Source organism: Artemia sp. Qi Xiang Cuo, chromosome 12 (genome assembly GCF_049724085.1).
Source record: "Artemia sp. Qi Xiang Cuo chromosome 12, ASM4972408v1, whole genome shotgun sequence".
In the NCBI taxonomy this organism is placed as follows: domain Eukaryota; kingdom Metazoa; phylum Arthropoda; class Branchiopoda; order Anostraca; family Artemiidae; genus Artemia; species Artemia sp. Qi Xiang Cuo.
In genome coordinates, this window is record NC_142805.1 from 11,347,419 (window position 1) to 11,371,521 (window position 24,103).

Consider the following 24,103-nt stretch of genomic DNA (forward strand, 5'->3'; position numbering starts at 1 on the left):
TTGGTCTTAAATTCTGTAAATTGTATGCTTCTTATGCTTTTATCTTCCACCTGTTTTCTATATTTTGTGCTCCTTCGTGTGATTTTGAAGATATGATACCATATAGTTACGGTAAAAACCATACCATGTAATTATGCCTTATAGTAGGCCACCAAATAATAAATCACTAATTATTTATATTATAGAGATCTTTAACCGCCTGGAACAGTGGGGGATTACCGAATATATTTCGCTTAATTGGCAAACTATGGAGACGCCCATTCTGTCTGACATCACTGCTGTTAAGCAAGGTAATTGATGGTTGAGCAAATTTGTTATTTATTTTTGCTGCTTTTACTCAAAATTGGGCGAGTTATTACTATTACTCACTTAGTTCCTCTACTTTAGATTGAAAAGTAAAACAAACTATAAACTATTACTATTTAAAAAAAACTCTCAGCAAAGAAATTTTTCAAAGTAAAATCAAGCTAATCATGCCCCTCATACTATTTGATAAACCATTGCCAATGAAGTATTTGACTCATTTTTTTTTAACTGAGTTTTAGATATTTTTTTATTACTTGAATATGAAGATTGGGATGTTGTGAAATAGAGTAAATTTTAGAATCTAATAAGAAGAGCTTAAATGTATGAGTTTGTTTCAGTTTAAAGACATTGTGTACTTTTCTTATAGAATTACTAGTTTTTTCAAATGAATTAAAAAATAGTGACAGACTCATCTCTCCCTGGCTCTTTATGCATGGTTTCTTCAGGCTAATAATGGTTTGGGTATCTTAGGGTTTTGATTCTCCAAACTTTTAGCTGTGGCACAGTTTCTACTTAAAAAGGGGATTAAAAATCGCAATTTTCATTAAAAACAGTTTTCTCTCAATGCTTGAAACCTGTAGTCTTTATATAGGCCTAATTGTCCATGGGAAAAAATTGAACATGTATCTGTGCTACTCATAGGAAATGGAATTTACCTTGTTATTCAAGTTGAGGCCTTCAAGTCACCAGTTTATGGTGCTTTTGGGAACATTTCCAATAGTGTGCTTTTATTGCAATTTGAGTTTAGAAGGTTTCCAGACTCTTTTGTGGAATTCTAAAATAAATTATTCCAATAACTACAAGTTACCATTCCTTTTAACCTGAATAATAGTCAGAATTCGGGAATCAGCGTGCATAGAAAAGGGGTTTTACCAGACATTTTTGTAGAAAATGCACTATAAAATTTGTGGCTACTATTTTCTGAGGTCTGCTCTTTACGTGGTTGCAGCTGTAGGTCCAATCATGAAATGTAAAAGGGGTTAACATCGTCTAAGGCGTTTATCACATAAACTATGCAAGGAGTCCATTAAGATAACTTCTTAAACCACATTGGCCTGACATCACATAAAGAAAGAAAAACGAGCAAAAATGGGGTTTTTAAAGGCCAAATGAGAATGATAAAACAAAAAATCGCAAAGAAAGGAAGAAAACGAGGACAATTAACAGCCAGTGAAAAAATTGAAAAACTATGCAAATATTTTGGTCAAGACCTCCGCTTGACCGTCCTCAGTGCAGAATAAAACTGATAAAAATATAAAAACCAAACCTTAAAATAAAAACACCAAACTAAAATTGGACGACCCTTTCCTAGTAACGGTGAAAGGGTAACTAAATAAAAAACAAGTTTAAATGGCATTTCAGAATTTCGTTTTGCGTAAAGCATTTTTAAAGGCTGATCACTTTCCAGTTTGATTGTTATCGGAGACTATTCGATTGCACAATATAACTTTGTGGATGTATGTAAAAACGATCAGAATTAATAATTTTGTCATAAATGGGACTAAATGTCATAAACTAAATTTGTCATAAATGTCATAAACTTGTTTTTTATTTAGTTACCCTGTCATTGTGAGAAAAAAAAACTAATTTGATTAATCAACAGTATTTTCTTCATAATTGTAAAATGAACCGTATTTTACCCAAGTCAATTCAACCTTCACTTCACTTAAACACACGTAACGAACGGCAATTTACAGAACGTATAGGGTTTGATATTTTAAATCATGTTATTAGCAATTGCAAAAGCAAGTGCTACCAGTTAAATCAGGATATTTTCAGACTTGAGCAAGGAATATTATCTACGCTTTCTTATGCTGATTTTCATCAAATTAAGGCTATTGCTGAAAATTCTTTTCAGCATGATTTTAGGATTTCTTGACAAAAACTTTCTGAGAAATTTTTTAAAATTTGAAAAACTCTCTAATAATCCACCTTTTATCCCAAAAGTGTATCCTGGGCCTGCTGTGATAAATCTCAACTCCACGCCTTTTACAACAGAGCAAAATCAGGTTCTGTCAAAAGGATTGAAATTTTCGATAGCCCCTTCGAAAATACCTTATAGTGAAATTATCGCAAATTTCACACAGAGGGGGCATTTCATGACTCTCGTGCGGAGATTGGAGAGATTGCTGAGGTTAGAGCCATTTTGTTGAAACCTTGTTGAATTCGCCTTCTGTTAATAATCCAAATTAAAAAAAAATAGTAAAAATTAACACTTAATCTTACACGCACTACATAAAAATCATTCCAGGATTATTACAAAAGCCAATAAAGGCAATTCTGTTATTGTATTAGATTCAGATGATTACAACAAAAAAATCAGAGAAATTAAAAATGATTCTAACACATATGAACAATTAGCTACCGATCCCACAGAAAAAAATGTCCAGGAAGTCCGAAAAGAGCTTTCTTATCAGAGGTAACGCTATAGCGTTGCCTAGAGTAAAGGCCATATGGCTCCAATGTTTGATTATTATTATTATTAATTTTTTTCCAGAGGCACTTCATATGGAAGGGGTCGCTGTTGATACTTCAAAGGGGGCTCATTCTAATGGAAATCGAGAGTTCTAGTGCCCTTTTTAAGGGTCAAAAGTGATTGGAGGGCAACGGCCCCCCCCACGCCCATCATTTCCCCAAACACATTCAATCAAAATTAGGAGATAACCATTTTGTTCAGCATAGTTGATTTCAAGATAGAAAATATATTTTTGAGGAGGACACTCCCCAAAAACCCTCAGGGCAAGGGTTTTAAGTTAAGCCCTGGGGGCATATAAGGTTTTTATAGAAGACGTTGTCATAGAAACTTCAAAACAGGTTCATTCGGTTGTAAATTCAAAGGGTTAGTGCCCTTTTTAATAGTCGAAAGTGATTGGAGGGCAAATAGCCCCCCACGCCCATCATTTCCCCAACATCCAATCATAATTTTGAGATAGCCATTTTGTTCAGCGTAGTTGATTTCCAAATAGAAAATATGTTTTGAGGAGGACACACCCCCAAAGCTCTAAGGGCAAGAGTTTCAAGTTATGACCTGGGTGTATATAAGGTTTTTATAGAAGGCCTTGTCATAGAAACTTTGAAAAAGACTAATTTGATTGGAAATCCAAAGGGCTAGTGCACTTTTTAATAGTCGAAAGTGATTGGAGAGCAACTACCCCCCCCCCTCCACGCCCATTATTGCCCCAACCGCGTCCAATAAAAATTTTGAGATAGCCATTTTGTTCAGAATAGTTGATTTCCAGATAGAAAATATGTTTTCGAGGAGGAAACTCCTCCCAACCATCAGATCAAGGGTTATAAGTTATGCCCTGGGAGCATATGAGGTTTATATAGAAGGCGTTGTCGTAGAAACTTAAAAAAAGGGTCATTCGAGTGGAAATTCAAAGGGCTAGTGCACTTTTTAATAGTCAAAAGTGATTGGAGGGCAACTAGCCCCCCCCCACGCCCATAATTCCTCCAAACACAACCAATCAAAATTTTTAGATAGCCATTTTGTTCAGCGTAGTTGATTTCCAGAGAGAAAGTATGCTTTTGAGGAGGACACTCCCCCGCAGCCTTCATGGCAAGGGTTGTAAGTTATGTCCTGGGGCTCATAAGGTTTTTATAGAAGTTGTTGTCATAGAAACTTCAAAAAAGGCTCATTCAATTGGAAATTCAAAGTGCTAGTGCCCTTTTTAATATTCGAAAGTGATTTGAGGGCAACTAACCCCCCTCTCATGCCCAGCTTTTATCCATACACATCCAATCAAAATTTTGTGACAGCCATTTTATTAAACGTAGTTTTAAGTTTTGGAAGTTAGGTCTTTGAAGATGACAACTCCCCCATAGCCCTCAGGGCAAGAGTTGTAAGTTACGCCCTGGGGGTATATAAGGTTTTGTATAGACAACATTCTCGTAGAAACTTCAGAAAGGGCTCATTCGATTTGAAATTTAAATGGCTAGTTCCATTGTTCAACGGTTCAATCAGTTTTTGTTCAACGTAGTTGAAAGTTCTGGAAATTACATGTTTGAGCAGGACACTCCCCCCACAGTCTTCAGGGGCAAGGGTTATAAGTTGTGCCTTGGGGGCATATATCGTTCTTATGGAAGGAATGCTCATATAAACTTCAGAGAGGGCTGATTTGATTGGAAATTGTAAGTTCTAGTTCACTTTTTAAGCGTCAAACTATATTGGAGGGTAACCAGCTCCCCCCAAACCTTTTTTTCGCAAATGCATCTACTAAAAATTCTAAGATAGCTATATTGTTAAAAATAGTTCAAAGATAATATAAAAAAAATTCCGGTGTCGACAGAACCCACCAGGGCCCGGGGGCAGAAGCTGTAAGTTATGCCCTGGGAGCATATATGGGTTTTATGGAAGGGATGCTCGTATTAAATTCAAAAAAGGATCATTTGATTGAAAATTGAAAGTTCTAGTTCACTTTTTAAGAGTCAAAAGAGATTGGAGGGCACCTAGCGTCCCCCTCCATGCCCTTTTTCATCAAACCCATCCGATACAGACTTTGAGATAGCTTTTTTAAAATAGTTCCATGACCATATAACGAAAACTCAGGGGTCAACACAGCCGCCCAGGGCCCGAGGACAGGTGTTGTAAGTTATGCCCTGGGGGAATATATGGTTCTTATTGAAGGGATGCTCGTAAAAAAGTCAGAGATGGCTCTTTTGATTGAAAAGTAAAAGTTCTAGTTAAGTTTTTTAGAGTCAAAAGAGATTGGAGGGCAACTAGACCCCCCCACGCCCCTTTTCCCCCAAATGCATCCAATATAAATTTTGAGATAGCCATTAAGTTAAAAATTTCTCAAAAGTCAGATAACAAAAACTCTTGAGATTTTGAGATAGGCATTTTGTTAAAAATAGTTCTAAGGTCGGATAGGAAAAAATCGGGTGTCAAGAGAACCCCCCAGAGTACAGGGGAAGGCGTTCTAAGCTATGCCCTAAAGGCATGAATGGTTCTTATGAAAGGGATGCTTGTATAAACTTCATAGAGGGCTCATTTGATTGGAAATTTAAAGTTCTAATTCACTTTTTAAGAGTCAAGAGAGTAAAACTAGCCCCCCCCCGCGCTTTTTTCCCCAAAACCGCCTGCGACCAAATTTGAGATAGCCAGTGTTTTGGAAATTTTTCAAAAATTAGATAACAAAAACGCCCCCCAAAGCCCGGGGGATAGGCGTTGTAAGTGTTGTCCTGGGGGCGTATATGGTTCTTTTGAACGGGATGCTTGTATAAACTTCAGAAGAGGGTCATTTGATTGGAAATTGAAAGTTCTAGTTCAATTTTTAAGAGTCAAAAGATATCTGAGGGCAACTAATCCCCGCAATACGCCCTTTTTTCCCCAAGCCCGTCCGATAAAATTTTTAATATAGCCATTTCATTAAAAATAGTTCAAAGGCCAGATAAGGAAAATTCCTGTGTCAAAGGAACCAGCCAGGGGCCGGAGGCAGGCGTTATGAATAATGTTCTAGGGGCATATATAGTTCTTATGAAAGGGATGCTTATATAAACTTTGGAGAGGGCTTATTTGATTTGTAATTGAAAGTACTTGTTCACTTTTTAAGAGTCAAATGAGATGAGAGGGCAACTAACCTCCCCTCCTCCACGCCCTAAATGCATGAGATAAAAATTTTGAGATAGACATTTTGTTAAAAATAGTTCAAACTTCTGATAACAAAAAACTCCGGTTTCGACACAGCCCCAGGGCCCGGGGGATAGGCGTTGTAATTTATGCCCTGGGGGCATATACGGTTTTTATGGAAGTGATGCTCATATAAACTTCCTAGAGGGCTTATTTGATTGGAAATTGAAAGTTTTAATTCACATTTTAAGAGTCAAAAGTGATTGGAGGGCAGCTTGCCTCCCACACTCCATTTACATTTTTTCCTAGAGGCACTTCATATAGAAGGGGTCGTCATATAAACTTCAAAGGGGGCTCATTCGATTAGAAATCGGGAGTTCTAGGGCTCTTTTTAAGAGTCAAAAGTGATCAGAGGGCAACTGTTCCCCCAAGCCCTTTTTCCCCAAATACATCTGATAAAGAATTTGAGGTAGCCATTTTGTTAAAAATAGTTCGAAGATCATATAAAAAAAACTCCTTTACGTATTGTCATTTCGTTAAAAATACTTCAAAGATCATATAATAAAAACTCCTGTATCGACACCCCCCCCCCCCAGGGCCGGTGCCGCCGTTGTAAATATTGCTCTGTGGGCCTATATGGTTCTTATGGAAGGTTTGCTCGTATAAACTTCAGAGAGGGTTCATTTGAATGGAAGTTAAAAGTTGTAGTTCATTTTCTCAAAATGAAAAAAGATCGGAAGGCAACTAGCCCCTCCCGTCCTCCACGCCTTTGGGTTTATCGGATGGATAAACCTATCCGATAAAAATTTCAGGTGACCATTTTGTTAAAAAAGTTCAACCATCAGATATTAAAACTCCTGGATCGACACAACCCCCCAGGGCCCAGGGATAGGCGTTGTAAGTTATACTCTGGGGATGGTTCTTATAGAAGGGATACTCGTATAAACTTCAGAGGGCTCATTTGACTGAAAATAAAAAGTTCTAGTTCACTGTTAAAGAGTATAAAGAGATCAAAGCTTAATCTTGTCCTCCGACGCCCTTTTTCCCCAAACCCATCCGATAAACATTTTGAGATAGCAATTTTGTTAAAAGTAGTTCAAACATCAGATAATAAAAACTCGTAGGTTGACTCAGACCCATTTTTCACTTTAATAGTGTTACTTTGATATCAGTTTTAATACTTTGATGAATGTTTGGTTTTTTTTTTAAGTTTGATTTTGAAATAAAGAATTTTTTAAAACTTGAAACTTTATTTAATAAAAAAAGAAAAAAAATTACTTCAAAAAAAAACTTTCCGAAAAATAAGTTTTTCAAAGAAAAGTAAAGGCCATTTGAAACTTAAGCTCAGCATACACAAATGCCTTTTAAAATCCAAACTGAAAACGACCAGAAATTACTTTTAAAGAATAGATAAGACCCAAAACGAACCGAAATTAAATAACCAATCATAACAAAAACATACAACAAGTAACGATATAAATGAACAAATAGATCTTAAAGCGAGTAATGATAAGATTGAATATTAATATCAAGCTTAAAACGAAAAAAAAAATTTTCCTATTTAAGTATAAATGAAAAGACGAACAGAAATTAAATAAGCAATCAATGCGAACAAACATACAATAGATATTAATGTAAATTAATTAATAAATCTTAAAAAGAGTTAATCTTTAATTGAATATGCAAATACAGCTTGAAACTAACAAAAAATACTACAAACAAGAGCTTGGGTATCACCTATTTTCCTCACTCTAAAAGTCTAAAACCTTTTGCGTCATTTGTGCTTTACTGAAAACTATGTGCCTTGAACAGTCTTGGAAATTATGAACAACATCATATTGAATATTTGATCTAGAATGATATTAATTGTTTAAAGATCCATCAGTTCAAGAATTTATTTCACTGTAATTGTATTTTTATTTCATTACTGTAAGAGCTGGAAAAGAAAATATTTGTAATATATAAGTAGTACTATAAGCACTGGAGTTACTTGACAAAAATTTAGTGGGATCAAATTTGTCGTTGTTTTCACTGCTCATTTGACTGCCCGTATATCAAACAGTAAGATGTACGAAGAATGTGGTTCGACCACTCATCATGGCAATAATGAAATAAAGGTTATGACGGGTAAGCCACGACTTATGGATGACTTTTTTTATGGATGAATTTTCAGTTAAGGGCCAATGACGCAGTAGGCTTTTGGTTTTTACTTACAGTTAGGAAAGGAGGCAGTATCCAAACACTTGTTTTTAGGGAACTGGGATGCCAAATGGACACTTTTAGTGGCTTTTGGACACTTCTTCACTCTGAGGGACACCGGGACACTATTGGGTCAAAAAAGGCAGCTTTTTGAAAAAAAGGACACTTTGGACATTTTGGACCAAATGGCTTTATTTTCTTTTTTTTATAAATACGACTGCTTTTAGTTTGTACTTTACTTTTAAGCTTTGGTAACGGCTTGGGGATTTTTCTTAGATTGTTTCGCACCCTGCGCAAACACTATATATCAACCAAATAAGAATAGAACCTAAATTCTTAACCAATGTGGTATGCTAGAAATATCGAATCCATCTTTTTCTTCTATCTTACAGTTGAAGTTTATCATCAAGTCGGTCAACTTCAAGGACCCGCCTACTGCTTGTGGCAAAATCACCAAGGCCGCTGAGAAGGCTGGAAAGAAGAAGTGAATGGCCATTCTCTGCGTTCGCGTTCTGCGTAAATCCCTGTGGCGTGTAGCCCTGTGCATTTGGCTAATATTACACTGCTGACATAGAAAGAAAGGAGTTTCGCAGAAAAGCTGTGTTGCGGCTCAATTTTTATTTATAGCCAATTTTATTCAATTTTATTTATAGCTGTGTTGCGGCTCAATTTAATTTATGTTTCTGTTTTATATTCTATACTTTCAGCTGTGATTTTTTGTCAAACGCTGGTCGCCAGCTTGTATCGAGCATAACTCAAGCGAATTTATTTCAATCAGCCTTGTCTTCTCATTCTTTTAGTTCTCAAAAACTTCATTTTCGCTCAGGGCTACTTCTAAATGTTCAGAAAACGGCAAGATAGAAGAGTTGTTAAACGATTTTAACCACGTGACCAACCAGTTGACTGAGTGGTTAAGGTGATCGATGTCTTTTGTTTAACTTTAAAACCATTTAGGTCAAAATAGACATTTCGTTGCTACAGCCGTTCGGACCTTGTCGCACCCAAAAATCCTTAATAGCTACCAAAGATCAACGACTCGCATCTTTTTTGCATAACTTATGAAAATGCCGAAGTGAAAATGAATATCTGTGATTGCTTCTTTCCTTTTCGACTAAGATAGGTAGTGGTATTGATAATCGATATAAAATTTCGCTGTGTTGACATTCTCATGACGATTTTTTCTGCCATCTCTTCAAAGTGAACCAGCACTAAACTTAATTCATAGGTACCGTTAATGTCAAAGCTGAAAATACCTGCAGAACTCATGCAGGTAACAAACCGCTAGGTAGCAGAACTAAGAAGGACGAATTTCACAGGTTTTTCGGCACTTTTTTCACAGGTTTTGAAAATTCATAGTGGTAACCCTGTATTTTGGCTACTTTTCCAGAGGGACATTAAAAGTGTCCTTTTTTGGCTGATTTGGACACTTTTGTCCCTAAAAGTTTTGGCAACCCTGGTAGGGAAACTATATTCGTCTTTAACAACTTTAAAAAGAGCTAATAGATTAAACTAAATATTTGATGTATAATGATATTAATTGCAGAAAGCTTATCAGTTCAAAATTCTACTATGATTTTAATGTTTATTTTCAATATTAAGTACAAAAGATAATAATGGTCATAAAATTGGTTTTCAGCAAAGCGCCAATGACGAAGAAGGTTTTAGACTTTTAGAGTGAGAGAAGAAGGTCATACCCAAACTCTTGTTTGTGGTGACTTTTGTTCGTATCAAGCTTGATTTGCATATTCAATTTAAGCTTCACTTGTTTTAAGATTTATTTATTCATTTACATTAATATCTATTGTATGTTTGTTCGCATTGGTTGTTTATTTAATTTCTGTTCGTTTAAAGTTTCATTTATACTTCAATAGGAATTTTTTTTTCCTTTTAAGCTTGCTATTCATATTCCATCTAAGCATTACTCGCTTTGAGATCTATTTATTCATTTATATTATTACTTGTTGTATGTTTTTGCTATGATTGTTTATTTAATTTCTGTTCGTTTTGGGTTTCATTTATTCTTTAATAGTAATTTCTGGTCGTTTTTAGTTTGAATTTTAAAAGGTATTTGTATCTGCTGAGCTTAATTTTAAAATGGCCTTTACTTTTCCTTGAAAAACTTATTTTTCGGAAAGCTTTTTTAATTATATAAAAGGAAAAGGTCAAATCACAGATCAATTGTACAAAAGGTTTTACACACGTGGGTGCACATCCCCTCTCTTTTATGGTCTCCCTAAAGTTTATTAGCCCGGTAATCCACTTTAACCCATTGTTTCTCTTTTTACTTTTCCTACAGCAAAAATAGGGAACTTCTTATCAGTTGTATTTCGCCCACTAATTCAGGCTCAAAAATTCTATATTAAAAATTTCGCTGATTTTGTTTCCAAGGTAAAACAAGTTTCGGTTAAACGAAATACAAAGATTGTCAGTTTCGATGCAGATTCAATGTATACCAATTGTGATCCTCAAAAAACTGAACTGATTTTGGAACATAAACTTAATTCTAACCTATCTATATCAGAAAAATACACTCTTTTGAATCAGACACCTCTTTCACTAACAGCCCTTTGTAACAGAACTTCTTTTTACTTCCATTATAGAGACATTTTTTATAAACAGAAATATGGGCTTTACATGGATGCCCCCCCCTTTCTCCAATACAGGCTGATATCTTCATGGAAGACCTTGAAGAAAGGGCTATTTTGCAAAGTTTTCGTAAACCTGAATTTTGGGTTCGTTTTAAAGATGATATTTTTTTATTTGTGGAAGCATGGTGACGAGTCTCTGGTTCTTTTCTTCACTTGCTCAACTCCTTGGATCCAAAACTTAAATTTACTCGGGAATCAGAGGTAGAGAGGCCTCTTCCTTTCTTAGATATTCTGGTGCACCGAAATGATACATGTTTCAGGTTTGGTGTCTATCGAAAACCCACACATAATGACCTTTATTTAAATTATTCCTCTAATCATTCTCCTGCTGTGAAAAGAGGAGTTGTCACTTCTCTAGTTGTTTGAGCATTGAAAGTTTGTTCAACACGCTTCTTGGATTTAGAGCTCAACCACCTTAAGAGATATTTTATTTGTGAATGGTTATCCAATTACTTTAATAAATTCTGCAATTGCAAAACGCATTAAAAGATTATCAGATAGTTACATATAAAACACAAATCAAAGGGAAAATTCAGCTTACTTTGGTCTCCCATAAGTTAAAGGGGTTTCAGACCACATTTCAAAAAATATAAGAAAAAATAACATTTATACTTACTATAGAGTTCCCAAATTTATCAAGGTAAAGACCCTATCCCGATAAGTGAAAACTCCGGTGTCTACAGATTTCCATGTTCGTGTGGTCTTTGGTATATCGGAAGAACTGATCAGCGACTCACGGATAGATTAACTCAGCACTCTAGTTCAATTAATAATACACTTAAAAAGTGGAAAAAACCAGAAAATTTTCACTCTGCCCTTGCAGAGCACATTTTTGAAAACCCAGACCATACTATTTTGTTTAATCAAGCTAGCCTAATTTCAATTGTGATCCTCAAAAGGCCGAACTGATTTTGGAGCATAAACTGTATTTTTCTATATCAGAAAAATACACTCTTTTGAATCAGACACCTCTTTCACTAACAGCCCTTTGTAACAGAACTTCTTTTTACTTCCATTATAGAGACATTTTTTATAAACAGAAATATGGGCTTTACATGGATGCCCCCCCCCCGTTCTCCAATACAGGCTGATATCTTCTTGGAAGACCTTGAAGAAAGGGCTATTTTGCAAAGTTTTCGTAAACCTGAATTTTGGGTTCGTTTTAAAGATGATATTTTTTTATTTGTGGAAGCATGGTGACGAGTCTCTGGTTCTTTTCTTCACTTGCTCAACTCCTTGGATCCAAAACTTAAATTTACTCGGGAATCAGAGGTAGAGAGGCCTCTTCCTTTCTTAGATATTCTGGTGCACCGAAATGATACATGTTTCAGGTTTGGTGTCTATCGAAAACCCACACATAATGACCGTTACTTAAATTATTCCTCTAATCATTCTCCTGCTGTGAAAAGAGGAGGTGTCACTTCTCTAGTTGATAGAGCATTGAAAGTTTTTTCAACACGCTTCTTCGATTTAGAGCTCAACAACCTTAGAGATATTTTATTTGTGAATGATTATCCAATTAGTTCAATCAATTCTGTAATTGCAAAACGCATTAAAAGATTATCAGATAGTTACACAGAAAACAAAAATCAAAGGGAAAATTCAGCTTACTTTGGTCTCCCGTAAGTTAAAGGGGTTTCAGACCACATTTCAAAAAATCTAAGACAAAATAACATTTACACTTACTATAGAGTTCCCAAATTTATCAAGGTAAAGACCCTATCCCGATAGGTGAAAACTGCGGCGTCTACAGATTTCCTTGTTCGTGTGGTCTTTGGTATATCGGAAGAACTGATCAGCGACTCACGGATAGATTAACTAAGCACTCTGGTTTAATTGATAATACATTTAAAAAGCGGAAATAACCAGAAAATTTTGACTCTGCCGTTGCAGAGCACATTTTTGAAAACCCAGACCATACTATTTTGTTTAATCAAGCTAGCTTTATTTTACATGACAAAGGTATTGTCCAGCACTACAGAGAAGCTGTTGCAATTTATAAATACCAAAATTTAGGTCTAGCTTTAAACAGAGATTCCAGTGATTTAAAAATAAACCAGTCATATTTCGGTTGTCTCAAAAGAGAAGACTATAGTAATCCCTGAAATAAACCTTGAACCACTATCCCAGTCATATAATCAAACACGTAAACAACCCCTTAGGTCTCAAAGGGTGTCTGCAAGAAATGCAATAATTACAATCCAAAATCAGATGAAATAGTTCTCCAACTTATTTAATTGCTGGTTCGTTTTATTTTTGAGCGAATGAATTGTATTCTTTTCTTTTATTTCTCAGTTGTTCGCTAGTATCCGTCTATGGCAGTTCATAATTTTTTGGATTTTGTGCAAATTGCGGATATTGGCGAATAACTCGCTTTTATGGTTGTTAAATATTTGGTTTTAATTCTTATAATTTTTGGCTTTTATTGAATTTTATTAATCTTTTAAGTTTTTGGTTTTTTCTTCGGTTTTTTGGTTCTTTTCACATTGACTTTCTGCGTTTGTTTTTTGTTGTTTTTTTTTTCCTCGGCACTTTCCTTGGATACATTATCTAGTTTCATTTTGAAGAAGAGAGGCGTTTGTTCTCTTGAAATATTCGCTTTGTTGTGTTTTTTCAGTATTTTCATTTGGCCTTTAAAAACCCCGTTTTTGCTCGTTTTTCTTTCTTTATGAGTCCATTAAAAAGTTCAGCTCCTTAAAAAAAGAGTCCTGCTCTAAATTAAATACAAATAACTTAGCTTAAAAAAAAAGCTTGTAAATTGCCACAAAAGGAAGCAATCAACAACAAGATAAAAATGATTTTTTTATTTTTAAAGGGACGGGGGCTAGAAGTCTCTTGTAGAGGTTTTGACAGGGATTTTTTCATCTGTGTTGTTTTATTTCTAGTTGATGTCAGTTCTTTTTCAAGCTCTCAAAAATCTAAAAAAATATCTCAATCTTTAAAAATTGGTCTGCTGCTAAATTTGACAAACCCTTGTAATTTATGCTCCCAAAATTTGTACAATGACCAAGCAGATTTTTTAACATCCTATAGGATTTTTACTCTAGTCAAGACTGGTAAAAAGTAACAGTTTTGAAAAATAAAAATTGAGCAATATAGGGCTGAATCCCTAGTTTTTATTGTCCATTTCAAAACCCCTGCAAAATTGCAGTGCACTTTTTGTAAAGGACAAGAAACAGGGTTTCAGGCTTTTTTCGAAATTCCTAAGAAATGGTAATATAGAAAGTTCAAATCAATGGCACATATTATTAATGAATTAGCTTTGAATTTAAGTTATTGTTGTTTGTGGCAGACTCTTCAAAACTCGTTTCATTGTTGCCTACTGATGCTTCAGGGAGAGGGATAACCCGAAACAGAATACAAACGTCCAGTATGGTTTTAAAATCAAGGTCAATTTCCCAATTTGTAAAGAAAGTCTGGAACCTACCCAAGTTACAGGCTATCCTATTGGCGTATATTACAGCTATAGGCTTGTCACAAAATTGCTTGTTTCAGTTGTAACATTTTTTTAAGAATACCTTTGTCTTTTATTTGGCAGTTTTTTTTCAAATATAATATTTTAGTTTTCATCTTCTAAAAGAATCATAAATTCAAGATTTAAGATTGCAAACCTCCAGCTACAGGGTTTTAAAACTAATAGACATTCCTGAGACGGTTTTTATTACTATGGTTCTCTTCACTTTCCTATTCAGTTCCAATCAGCAGGTTTTTCAAGCTGGTTTTAAATTTCCATTAATTCATTGTCTTGATAAACTTTTGCCATTAACATATACCAAAAATAATAGTAAACATTCTTGCCACTCATTATTGTCACCTGAGGGTTGAGTCACTAATTAACTTGAAATGCTATATTTTTCTGACTAGACAGTTTTTTATCTAAATAAGTTTGCAATAGGTGGTTGGCTCTTTACTGGGAAACAGTTATTGCTTCAACCTTGGTGAACAAACTTTTTGACAGAACCTATAATAATTTACCATTATCCATGTAATATTGTCTCCTTCTTTTTAATCTGATGCTTTTCTTATTCTTTATATATTTACTAAGTTCCCAGATGCTGGGAGGATCAATTACCTTTAGTCCTTCTACAAACTACCACATAAAAATTTTGTAGCATTTTAAAAGTCTTATGACTAACCAACCTGTTATGTCGTAAATCTTTTATTTAAGTTTTACTCTATTTTGTAGAAGCTGAAGATATATTCTCAAATGACAAGAAAGATATTTTTGGAAGCACTCATTCTATGCTATTAATGAAAGATGGGACCAAACATTTTTCTATTTCTCCTGGCATCTCTGGAGATTCTCAACATGATGCTGATCATTTTAAACTGGAGCCGAAAATTGACAGGGACGAAGGTATGCTTCAGATTTCCTGATCTTCTTTATTTTTGCATGTCTAAATTGAGATGGTTTATCTTAAACTTTTTTTGAAATATTGACAGGGCATGAAAGATAGGTGTTTATTGCATCTGATCGGTCTGATTGCATTTGCAAAAAAAAGTATGTTTAGTTAATGATAATCTAATATGGTTTTGATTATTAAAATTTTGTATCCTAATTAAACTCCTGGATAAAACGACAAACTTAATTTAAATTTAGACTGTATTCTGGGTTTTTGGAACCAATTAGAACACATTTATAATTTTTAATTATGGATTTAGATATGTATTATAAAGAATAATATGTGTTTTATGACATAAATAGCTTAGGAATATGATAATGTGATAACTCTATAGTTTAATCATTCTCTTCTAGAAACTCCTTAGTTTTGATTGCTTTTAATGAAACATTATTTCCAAAGAAGTGGATAATTTACAGTATCATATTGGACCGTAATTTTCATTTTACTTTTAATGTTGTAATAAGCATAGAAGAAAATTTTTTTAATACAATTCGTTTTCAGTAAAGGACCAATTACGCAGTTGGCTTTAGACTTTTACAGTTAGGGAAGGGGGCAGTAGCCAAACTGTTGTTTCTATAAGTACAATTGTCTAATAAGTACAAAAGAAAATATTTGTAATATAGTTTATTTTCAGGTAAGGACCAATGACGCAGTTGGCTTTAGCTTTTTACAGTTAGGGAAGGGGGCAGTAACCCAACTCTTATTTTTAGGGATTTTGTTTCTTTTAAGGTTTATTTATATTTTCAATTTAAGTATTTCTTTATTTAAGATTTATTTATTCAATTATATTAGTACCTGTTGTATCTTTGTTTGCTATGATTGTTTATTTAGTTTTTGTTTATTTTGAGTTTCTTCAATAGTAAAAGATTTGTTTTTTGTGTTAAGCTTGATATGCTTATTTAATTCTATTTTTGCATGTTTTAAGAATTATTTATTCATTTATATTTGTAAATGTCGTAGGTTTGTTTTATATGATTGTTTATTCATTTTCTGTTTGTTTTGGGTTTAATTTGTTCTTTATTACTAATATCTAGTCGTTTTTAGTATGAAATATTATAGTTTTTTATTTTTATTGGTATTAATTTTAATATTTACTTTAATTTTATTTGATAAGCTTGTTTTTGGAAATTTATTTTAATTGATAAATTAAGTAATGAGGTAAGATTCATTAGACTGAAATTTGTAATAACTGTGCAAGGCTAAATATTTTAAAAGTTGAGTTGTATGCTAAATTAAAATAGACCTAAAAAATACAAGCCTTTGATTTTGAGCGAATTTTATATTATTAAAGTTCTTCTTGTTGCAGCGTCATCTGATAAAGATATGACCAAACAAGAATGCGGATTGCATAGCATGCCAGGTCTAGGAAGAATATGTCTAAAAAAAGAAATGAATTGGAAATGTCAAAATTAAATAAGGGCTTTATTTAGCTTATTTTGGAAAGAAAATTTATTGGCATCTTTTTTACCGATTGGCTGAAAAAGAATTTGATTTGGTAAATGTCTTAGTTTTTGATTGTCTGTAGTATGCGTATATGAGTTAATATTCATGGTCCTAAAATTTCTGTAAAGAAAAACTTTGCAAGCAATTCTTTCTTTAACAAGCTTATCGAATATGTTTACAATGCTGTTTTTTGTGTTATTGTTTTACTTATCAATCCAAAAGAAACCGATTTTAAAATTTCCACAAACCCTAAGTATATTTATAAATACGTAAATAAAGAGTTGCAATTTTTAACTTTTATTAAACAAAATAGAGATATCTTGACAAATTATTTTATTAGGCATAGGAAAAATCCTACAAGAAGTACACCCCTTCTTTGAAACTTAACACTAGAATATGAGATATTTGGAGTTGAATTTGACAGTATGCCCAAGCCTAGAATCTATGTTGTCTGAACAGTCTTGTTTTTATTTTAATCTTTGTTTTATTTTGTTTTTAATTGAAATGTCGTTTTTTCATATTTACTTAAATTATTTCTTTTATAAGCTTATTGCCTATATTCTTAATATTGTATTTTTATTTTTTTTTTGTTTAAATGCTTGCTTTATATTGGGAGTTGACTAAAAGTATAAACTTTAATCCTATACATGCAAGGCAACATCTTACATGTTAGTTTTGTTAACACGGATGAAATCAATTCGAAAATTTAGGCGTGAATTTTTTGCTGATTGGCTGAAACATTTTTGAATTAGCAAAAATTATAAAGGTTTTATTCTGTAGTTTGCACATATGAGCAAATATTTCAAGGTAACAGTTGTCCGAGTCTAATATGAAATTTGATAAATTCTTTATGAAAAAGTGTTATTGACAGTTTTTACCAGGGGGTCGACAGAACAGAGTTTCGCAAATGTTAAATTGTGATCCTCAACTTATTGCAGGGTTTGCTTAGGGTCTTGTTTGTGGCAATAGGCCTAGTGTTTGAAGATCTATGTGATGTCCTACCCAATGCGTGATAGGCCAATAATAAGCTTTTTTTAATAATAACAAAAAGTTTTCTTAAAAACTGAATAAGGCAGTACAAAACAGCGTTCTAAGGCACATCACAATATCATAATTTAAAAATAATCATCTCTCCACTTCCTAAAAAATAGTGTCACAAAAAAAAACAAATAACTCAAACTTGAATTAATCGTCTTTCTTTACCAGTTTATTAACATATTTGCTAACCGTTTTCTTTCAGAAAACGAGAGAGACGTCGAGAACAAATTCCTTAAAACATATTTTAATAAGTTTTGGGAGTTAATTTCAAATTAAAGCTGTGATAAAGATGCGTTTTAGAAAGAAGGCCCCCGGTCAAAATACTGAGGATAAAGGGCTCTTTCCTAATCGAAATTGAGCATTAAATTCTTTTAGACATTTTCAATCTTTTGTGTTCCTTCATTTGAGAGGCCAGGGTGCCACACAGGACAAGTATACTCTAATATGGGACGCACAAAAGAAGTATATACTAGTAGTAAATGTGATTTGGGGCAACTAAATTTATTTAAAAGTTTAAGGAGGGAAAGCGAGGAGTTTGCTTGTGTAGGATATTATTTATATGGGCATCCCATTTCAAATTGGAAGAAATTGTAACACCAAGGAGCTTAAGAGATGTGACAGGTTTCAGGAGGAATAGGAATAAGAAAAAGGGGAGGGGATTTAAGGAAACTTACTGAGACTATTGCGGATTTAGAAGGGTTAACTGTCATGTCAAGGAAAGATGCCTCACAGGCAATATCTTGGAGTATACCCATTGGAATGCTAAAAATGTTTTTATGTCGCATCTCTAAAACTGTAAAGTCATAGACAAATTTCCACCTTTGTCATAAAGGATTGAAAGGGTGGTAATCATAAGAGAAAAAAGGAAAGGGCCTAGAATAATACCCTAAGGAATTCCATTAAATATGCGGAGATGATCTGATACACAAATTTAGATATTTAACTGCTTGAGATCTATTAGATAGAAAAGAGGCAACGAGCTTAACCAGGAAAGTTTCAATGTGGAGTTCTTTTATAAGTTTATCTATGAGTAAATTGTGGTTAATCAAATCGAAAGCTTTTTGAAGATCAATAGAAATCAGGTTAAGCCAAGTGTTTAATTTTTCAAGTACTTTACCCATGGTTTCAACAAGATAGATCAGATAATGAGAGGTTGACGTGGATTTGAGATTAAGAAACTGTCTAAGATCATTGAGGGTTAGGACTTCTATATTAAGCCAGTCTGCGAGAAAACTCATACAATTTTAAAAAAATTGAGGTGAGGGTAGTAAGACGAATGCCATCAAAGCCAGGCTTTCTATTTTTCTTTTTGATTTGTGTAAGAAAGCCTTGTTTCCAATATAGAGGGAACTGTCCAGATTCGGTAATTTTTAAACAGGGTGGATAGGGGCTTTGAAAGGTAATCACTGAAAGCTTTAATAAGAAGAACAGGAATCTTTAAGTGGCAAATACTTGATCGTTTTAGTTTTTCAAATTTTTTTTACGACATCAAGTGGGGAAATATGGGGGAATGAAAAAGGATGAGGAACATCTGGAAATACGTAAGATAGTGGTGGGAGACTCTGGACAATAGAAGCCAGAAACTTATTGAGGTCATTAGCTGTGGTCTTTGGAGGTTCATTGATATTAAAGTGTAATTGTTCTTTACTCAAGTTTTTATTTTTATAGTAGGCTCGGGTAGCTTTTTTAATTTTACATTTTACTTCCTTTCTTAATTTATTTGCTTAAGCTAAATTACCCTTGTTAAACAAGTTTATTTTTGTGCGGATTAGCATTTATATGTGATTATTTATGTAAGTTTTATCACTGGAGCATTTTCTGATTTTTTTTTCTGGGAAACATAATGAGTAGGAATCAATTAATTTTTTTTAAAAATCAAAATTTTATCATCAAATCTATTAGGATTATAAAGGTCTGACCAACTTTCACTGGTCAGCCATGAACCTAAAGAAAAAAGGCCTGTGTCACTGGGGGGACGGCAAACCCCAAGGGAGGTAGTGAAGGAATGTTCAATGGCCGTAGAATCTGCCTCCTAATGGTGGCAGTGCTTGCGGGGGGCTGTAATACTTTCTCAAGTTTGAACAAATAACATCCAGAGAGGTGTTACCTTTTGTTGTAGATATTTAAACCAGTTGTTTAATATTAAGAGAGGTACAGATAGAGTCCATCCTCAGGTCATTCACATCGCCAAGTAAGAAAATACCAGCGTCCGCATACTTTGATAACACAAAGTCAGCACTTATCAGGAATTGTCGCATAAATTTTCGTTTTTTGCCAATACTTTGGTCAGGGGAATGATAAATGACGGCGGTTACAATTAAATTGAAAGGGTGGGGACGTGCTTTTGGTCGAAGGCTCAACCTAAGGATTTCATCATAATCTGATAAGTTGAGGATGGTGATGAGTTTAGGTTGGGGGTTATCTCGGACAAAAAATAATATACCACCCCCTTTTTTCCCAAGAGGGTGATCGGGAGGGCGAAATTTTATAAACTGAGTATAATTGCTGATTTTTTGGAAATCTGTGCTCTGGGACTGAACCTCTGTCACAGTTATAACATTAATTTTATGAATTTCAGAAATACCCTTGAGTTCGGTAATCTTGTAAAAATTCAGGCTCTCAGCATTTTTAAGTAGTAAAGTTGGGCATTTAAAACTATTTGGGTTTTGGGATTTTTTTTTTTCAATTTGGGATAGAAATATTTGGGGTTGAATATTATGAGAAGGAGGTGGCGGGTCAGGGGGTGAGTTTGAGGCACTATTTTTGGCAGTTGAGGTAGAAGGTTTGGAGGGACATAAGTTAGAAATAAAACACTGGTTTACGCTAGAGTTACGTAATTCGATGCATCCATAACCCGAAGTACCTGTGAACGAATGGATGGAAGTAGGGTCTTCTTTGTGATGGTAAAATACGAAGGGGTTCTTAAAGTTCCCGGACTGAGCTGGTGTTGGTGCTTCAATGGACAATCGTGTGTTACTTAATTGGCTCGATGACTCTCTTTTTTTGACAGAGTTTTCTTGTCACTGTTGGAAGGAGGAGAAATTGTTTTCGTTGAGCGAAACTCCTTGCGGTATCTCACTGACCTTTAATGTAATGGTGGGAAAGGTGGGAAGGTTTGATGCAAATCGTTTTTTGACAGGTCCAAACTGATGAGACAAGGAATTGGAAGAAATGCTGACTGTTGGTTAAAATATTTTTTGGCATTGTTTAAGAGCTTTTTAAAAGATTTGTACCCATATTTCAAGTGGATTTGACTACATTCATTGAAGCAAAGACCACTTCTAAAACTGTCACAAACTCGGGAATGCAAGAGTTTGCACCCAAGGACACTACCTTCATCCTTCAAATGATAATTCTTGCACAAATGAAGGTATTTACACGACCCTTCCTTCTTGCAAACCCCTCTCCAGGCATACTTGCTTATACCTTTATTAGCATAAACTTGCTTCCTGGATAGTTCATCACTAGTTTTGAACTCACTTCCGTTTTTACATGTATAATTAGGGTCAATTTCCGAATGAACTTCACCTTGAAAGCTTGTGCCTGAAAGGGGATTAAAACCAAGACATATTCATCCTTTAGACACACAAACTTGTCTTTTTATCTTAGTTGAAGATGAAATCACTCCATTCTTATCAATAATTTTGTCGTTGACCTTGTCTTCTGTTAAATTTTGATTTTTGATGATGTTATCAGGAGCCACATTAGCATCAACAATTCTTGTTTGAAAATTTTTTTGGACAGAACTTGGTGATTTAATTTTTTCCAGGATTTGAAAATACTGGGGGTTCCAAACTGAAACACTTTTTAACGGGTTGGGTTGGACATGTCTATAATAATGTTGTCAAGTTCACTCATCAATGATAATAACTGCTGCATTGGAGGGAGGGGGTGTCTTGTTTTAGGTGCAGTAGGAACGTTGTTTAGCAAGATAGACTGGCAGGAAGCACAGGTCTTGAATACTGTAGCTTGGTCAGGAGTTTGCAAACTGAAATTAGTTGTTTTTGAATCGAAATTGGTTTGGCAGGACTCATCGGACGTGGTTGAGGGGGACTGCCCTGTGGCTTGAAATTGGTTTGGCAAGGAATTGATTTGAGAGACGATTAGGGTGATGACCTCACATCCTTAAAAATGTTGACTATGTCCCTTCTCGACGGGTGATTTGGAGGTGTCTTAAAAGTAGACGGGGTCTGGGGGAACAGCGCAAAGAGTCATCAAAAGCTACTACCTTGTCATTAGTATTTTCTTTTGTAGTACAATCTAGGCAAACCCAACTTTTTGACCACTTAGAATGTTCAATACCCGAGCAATGTTCATGGAAGTAAAGTTCACAGTTACTGCACTTTATATTTGATTGTTGCCTACCGATACTTCAGGGAGAGGGGTAACTCGAGACAAAATACAAACGTCCAGTATGGTTTTAAAAATCTTGAAACAAGGTCAATTTCCCAATTTGGAAAGAAAGTCTTTTTGGGAATACTTTTTTCTGTGATTTGGCACTTTTTTTAAACATCATATTTTAGTTTTCATCTTCTAAAAGAATCATAAATTCAAGACTGGAGATTTTAAACCTCCAGCTACAGGGTTTTGAACCTAATAGATATTCCTGAGACGTTTTTTATGACAATGGTTCTCTTCCCATTCCTATTCAGTGCCAATCCGCAGGGTTTTCAAGCTCGTTTTCAATTCCCATGATTCATTTTCTTGTTAAGCTTTTTATACTAACATAAATGAAAAATAATTGGCAACATTCTTGCCAGTCAGCATAGTCACCTTAGTGTTAAGTCACTAATTAGCTTGAAATGCTATATTTTTCTGACTAGACATTTTTGATCGAAATAAGTCTTAAGCTTTCTGTTACTATAGGTTGTTGACTCTTTACTTGGAAGTAGTTATTGCTTCAACCTTGGTGAACAAACTTTTTGACGGAACATATGATAATTGACCATTATCTGTGTAATATTGTCTCTTATTTTCAAATCTGATACTCTTCATATTCTTTATATATTTTCAAAGTGCCTAGATGCTGGGAGGATCAATTTATCTTTAGTCCTTCCACAAACTACCACATAAAAAATTTGTAGCATTTTAAACGTTTTATGAGTAACCAACTTGTTATGTTGTTAATGTTTTATTTAATTTTTACTCTTATTTTGTAGAAGCTGAAGATATATCTTCAAATGATAAAGGTATTTTTGGAAGCACACTTTCCCTGCTATTAATGAAACATGAGGCCAAACAATTTTCTATTTCTCCTGGCATCTCTGGAGATTGTCAACATGATGCGGATCGTGTTGAACTTGAGTCGAAAATTGACGGGGACAAAGGTGTGTTTCAGATATCCTGATCTTCTATATTTTTTCATGTCTAGACTTTTTTTCTGGCTTTAGGACCTCAGTAGAAATATTTTATAATTTTAAATATGGATTTAGATATGCATAATAAAAAAAAATAATATGTCTTTTTATGGCATTTATGCCTTAGGAATATGCTAATATAATAACTCTGTAGTTTAATGTAGTTTAAACATTATTTCCAAAGAAGTGGATAATTTACATGATCTTATTGCACTGTAATTTTTCATTTGATTTTTAATGTTGTAATAAGTATAGAAGTAAATATTTTAATATAATCCGTTTTCAGTAAACAATCAATTACGCAGTTGGCTTTAGACTTTTACAGTTAGTAAAGGGGGCAGTAGCCCAACTCTTGTTTATAGGGAGTTTGTTCGTTCTAATCTTTATTTATATATTCCATTTAAGATTTACAAGTATATATTTAAAAATACTTAATTTAAGATTTATTTATTTATTTATATTTGTTTCTGTTGTATCTTTAATTGCTATTATTTTTTATTTTATTTTTGTTTTTTTTGAGTTTCATTTATTCTTTAATAGTAAATGATTTTTTTTGTTTTAAGCCTGATATATTTATTAAATTCTATTTTTACTTGTTTTAATAATTATTTATTAATTTATATTTGTACATGTCGTATGTTATTTTTATATGATTGTTTATTCATTTTCTGTTTGTTTTGAGTTCAATTTATTCTTTATTATTAATATCTAGTCGTTTTTAGTATGAATTATTATAGGTTTTTATTTTTACTTGTGTTAATTTTTAAATTTCGTTAGTTTTCTTTGAGAATCTTATTTTTAGAAAGTTATTTTAATTGATAAATTGAAATAACTAAATGAGCTAAATGAGGTAAGATTCATTAGAATGAATTTTATAATAACTGTGTACGGCTAAATATTTAAAAGCTGAGTTGTGTGCTAAATTAAAATAGACCAAAAAAATACAAGTCTGATTTTTAGCGAATTTTATATTAATAAAGTTCTTCTTGTTGCAGCGTCATCTGATAAAGATATGAACAATCAAGAATGCGGATTACCTAACATGTCAGGTCTAGCAAGAGTCTGTCTAAAAAAAAGAAATGAATTGGAACTGTCAAAATGAGATGCCTAGCCACAGTCGTGTATTGGCAGAAAATGATG

At 33.8% G+C, this 24,103-nt stretch overlaps 2 protein-coding genes and 1 long non-coding RNA gene across 3 annotated transcripts in view; 2 read left to right on the forward strand and 1 right to left on the reverse strand.

Annotated features, from left to right (window-relative positions):
* LOC148945772 (uncharacterized) overlaps positions 1-24,103 on the reverse strand; it is a 128,315-nt gene that overhangs the window by 65,827 nt on the left and 38,385 nt on the right. The gene's annotated exons all lie outside the window — the stretch shown is intronic.
* LOC148945774 (uncharacterized) lies at positions 235-22,978 on the forward strand. Its single transcript, XR_016142640.1, has 2 exons — positions 235-290; positions 22,766-22,978. It is a non-coding gene; the product is annotated as an uncharacterized LOC148945774 (long non-coding RNA).
* Positions 7,942-16,608, forward strand: LOC148945775 (uncharacterized). The gene is made up of 3 exons (XM_089098176.1): positions 7,942-8,002; positions 14,909-15,079; positions 16,432-16,608. Exons 1-3 carry the CDS (start codon positions 7,942-7,944, stop codon positions 16,536-16,538), a joined length of 339 nt encoding a protein of 112 aa, XP_088954302.1. The 3' UTR covers positions 16,539-16,608.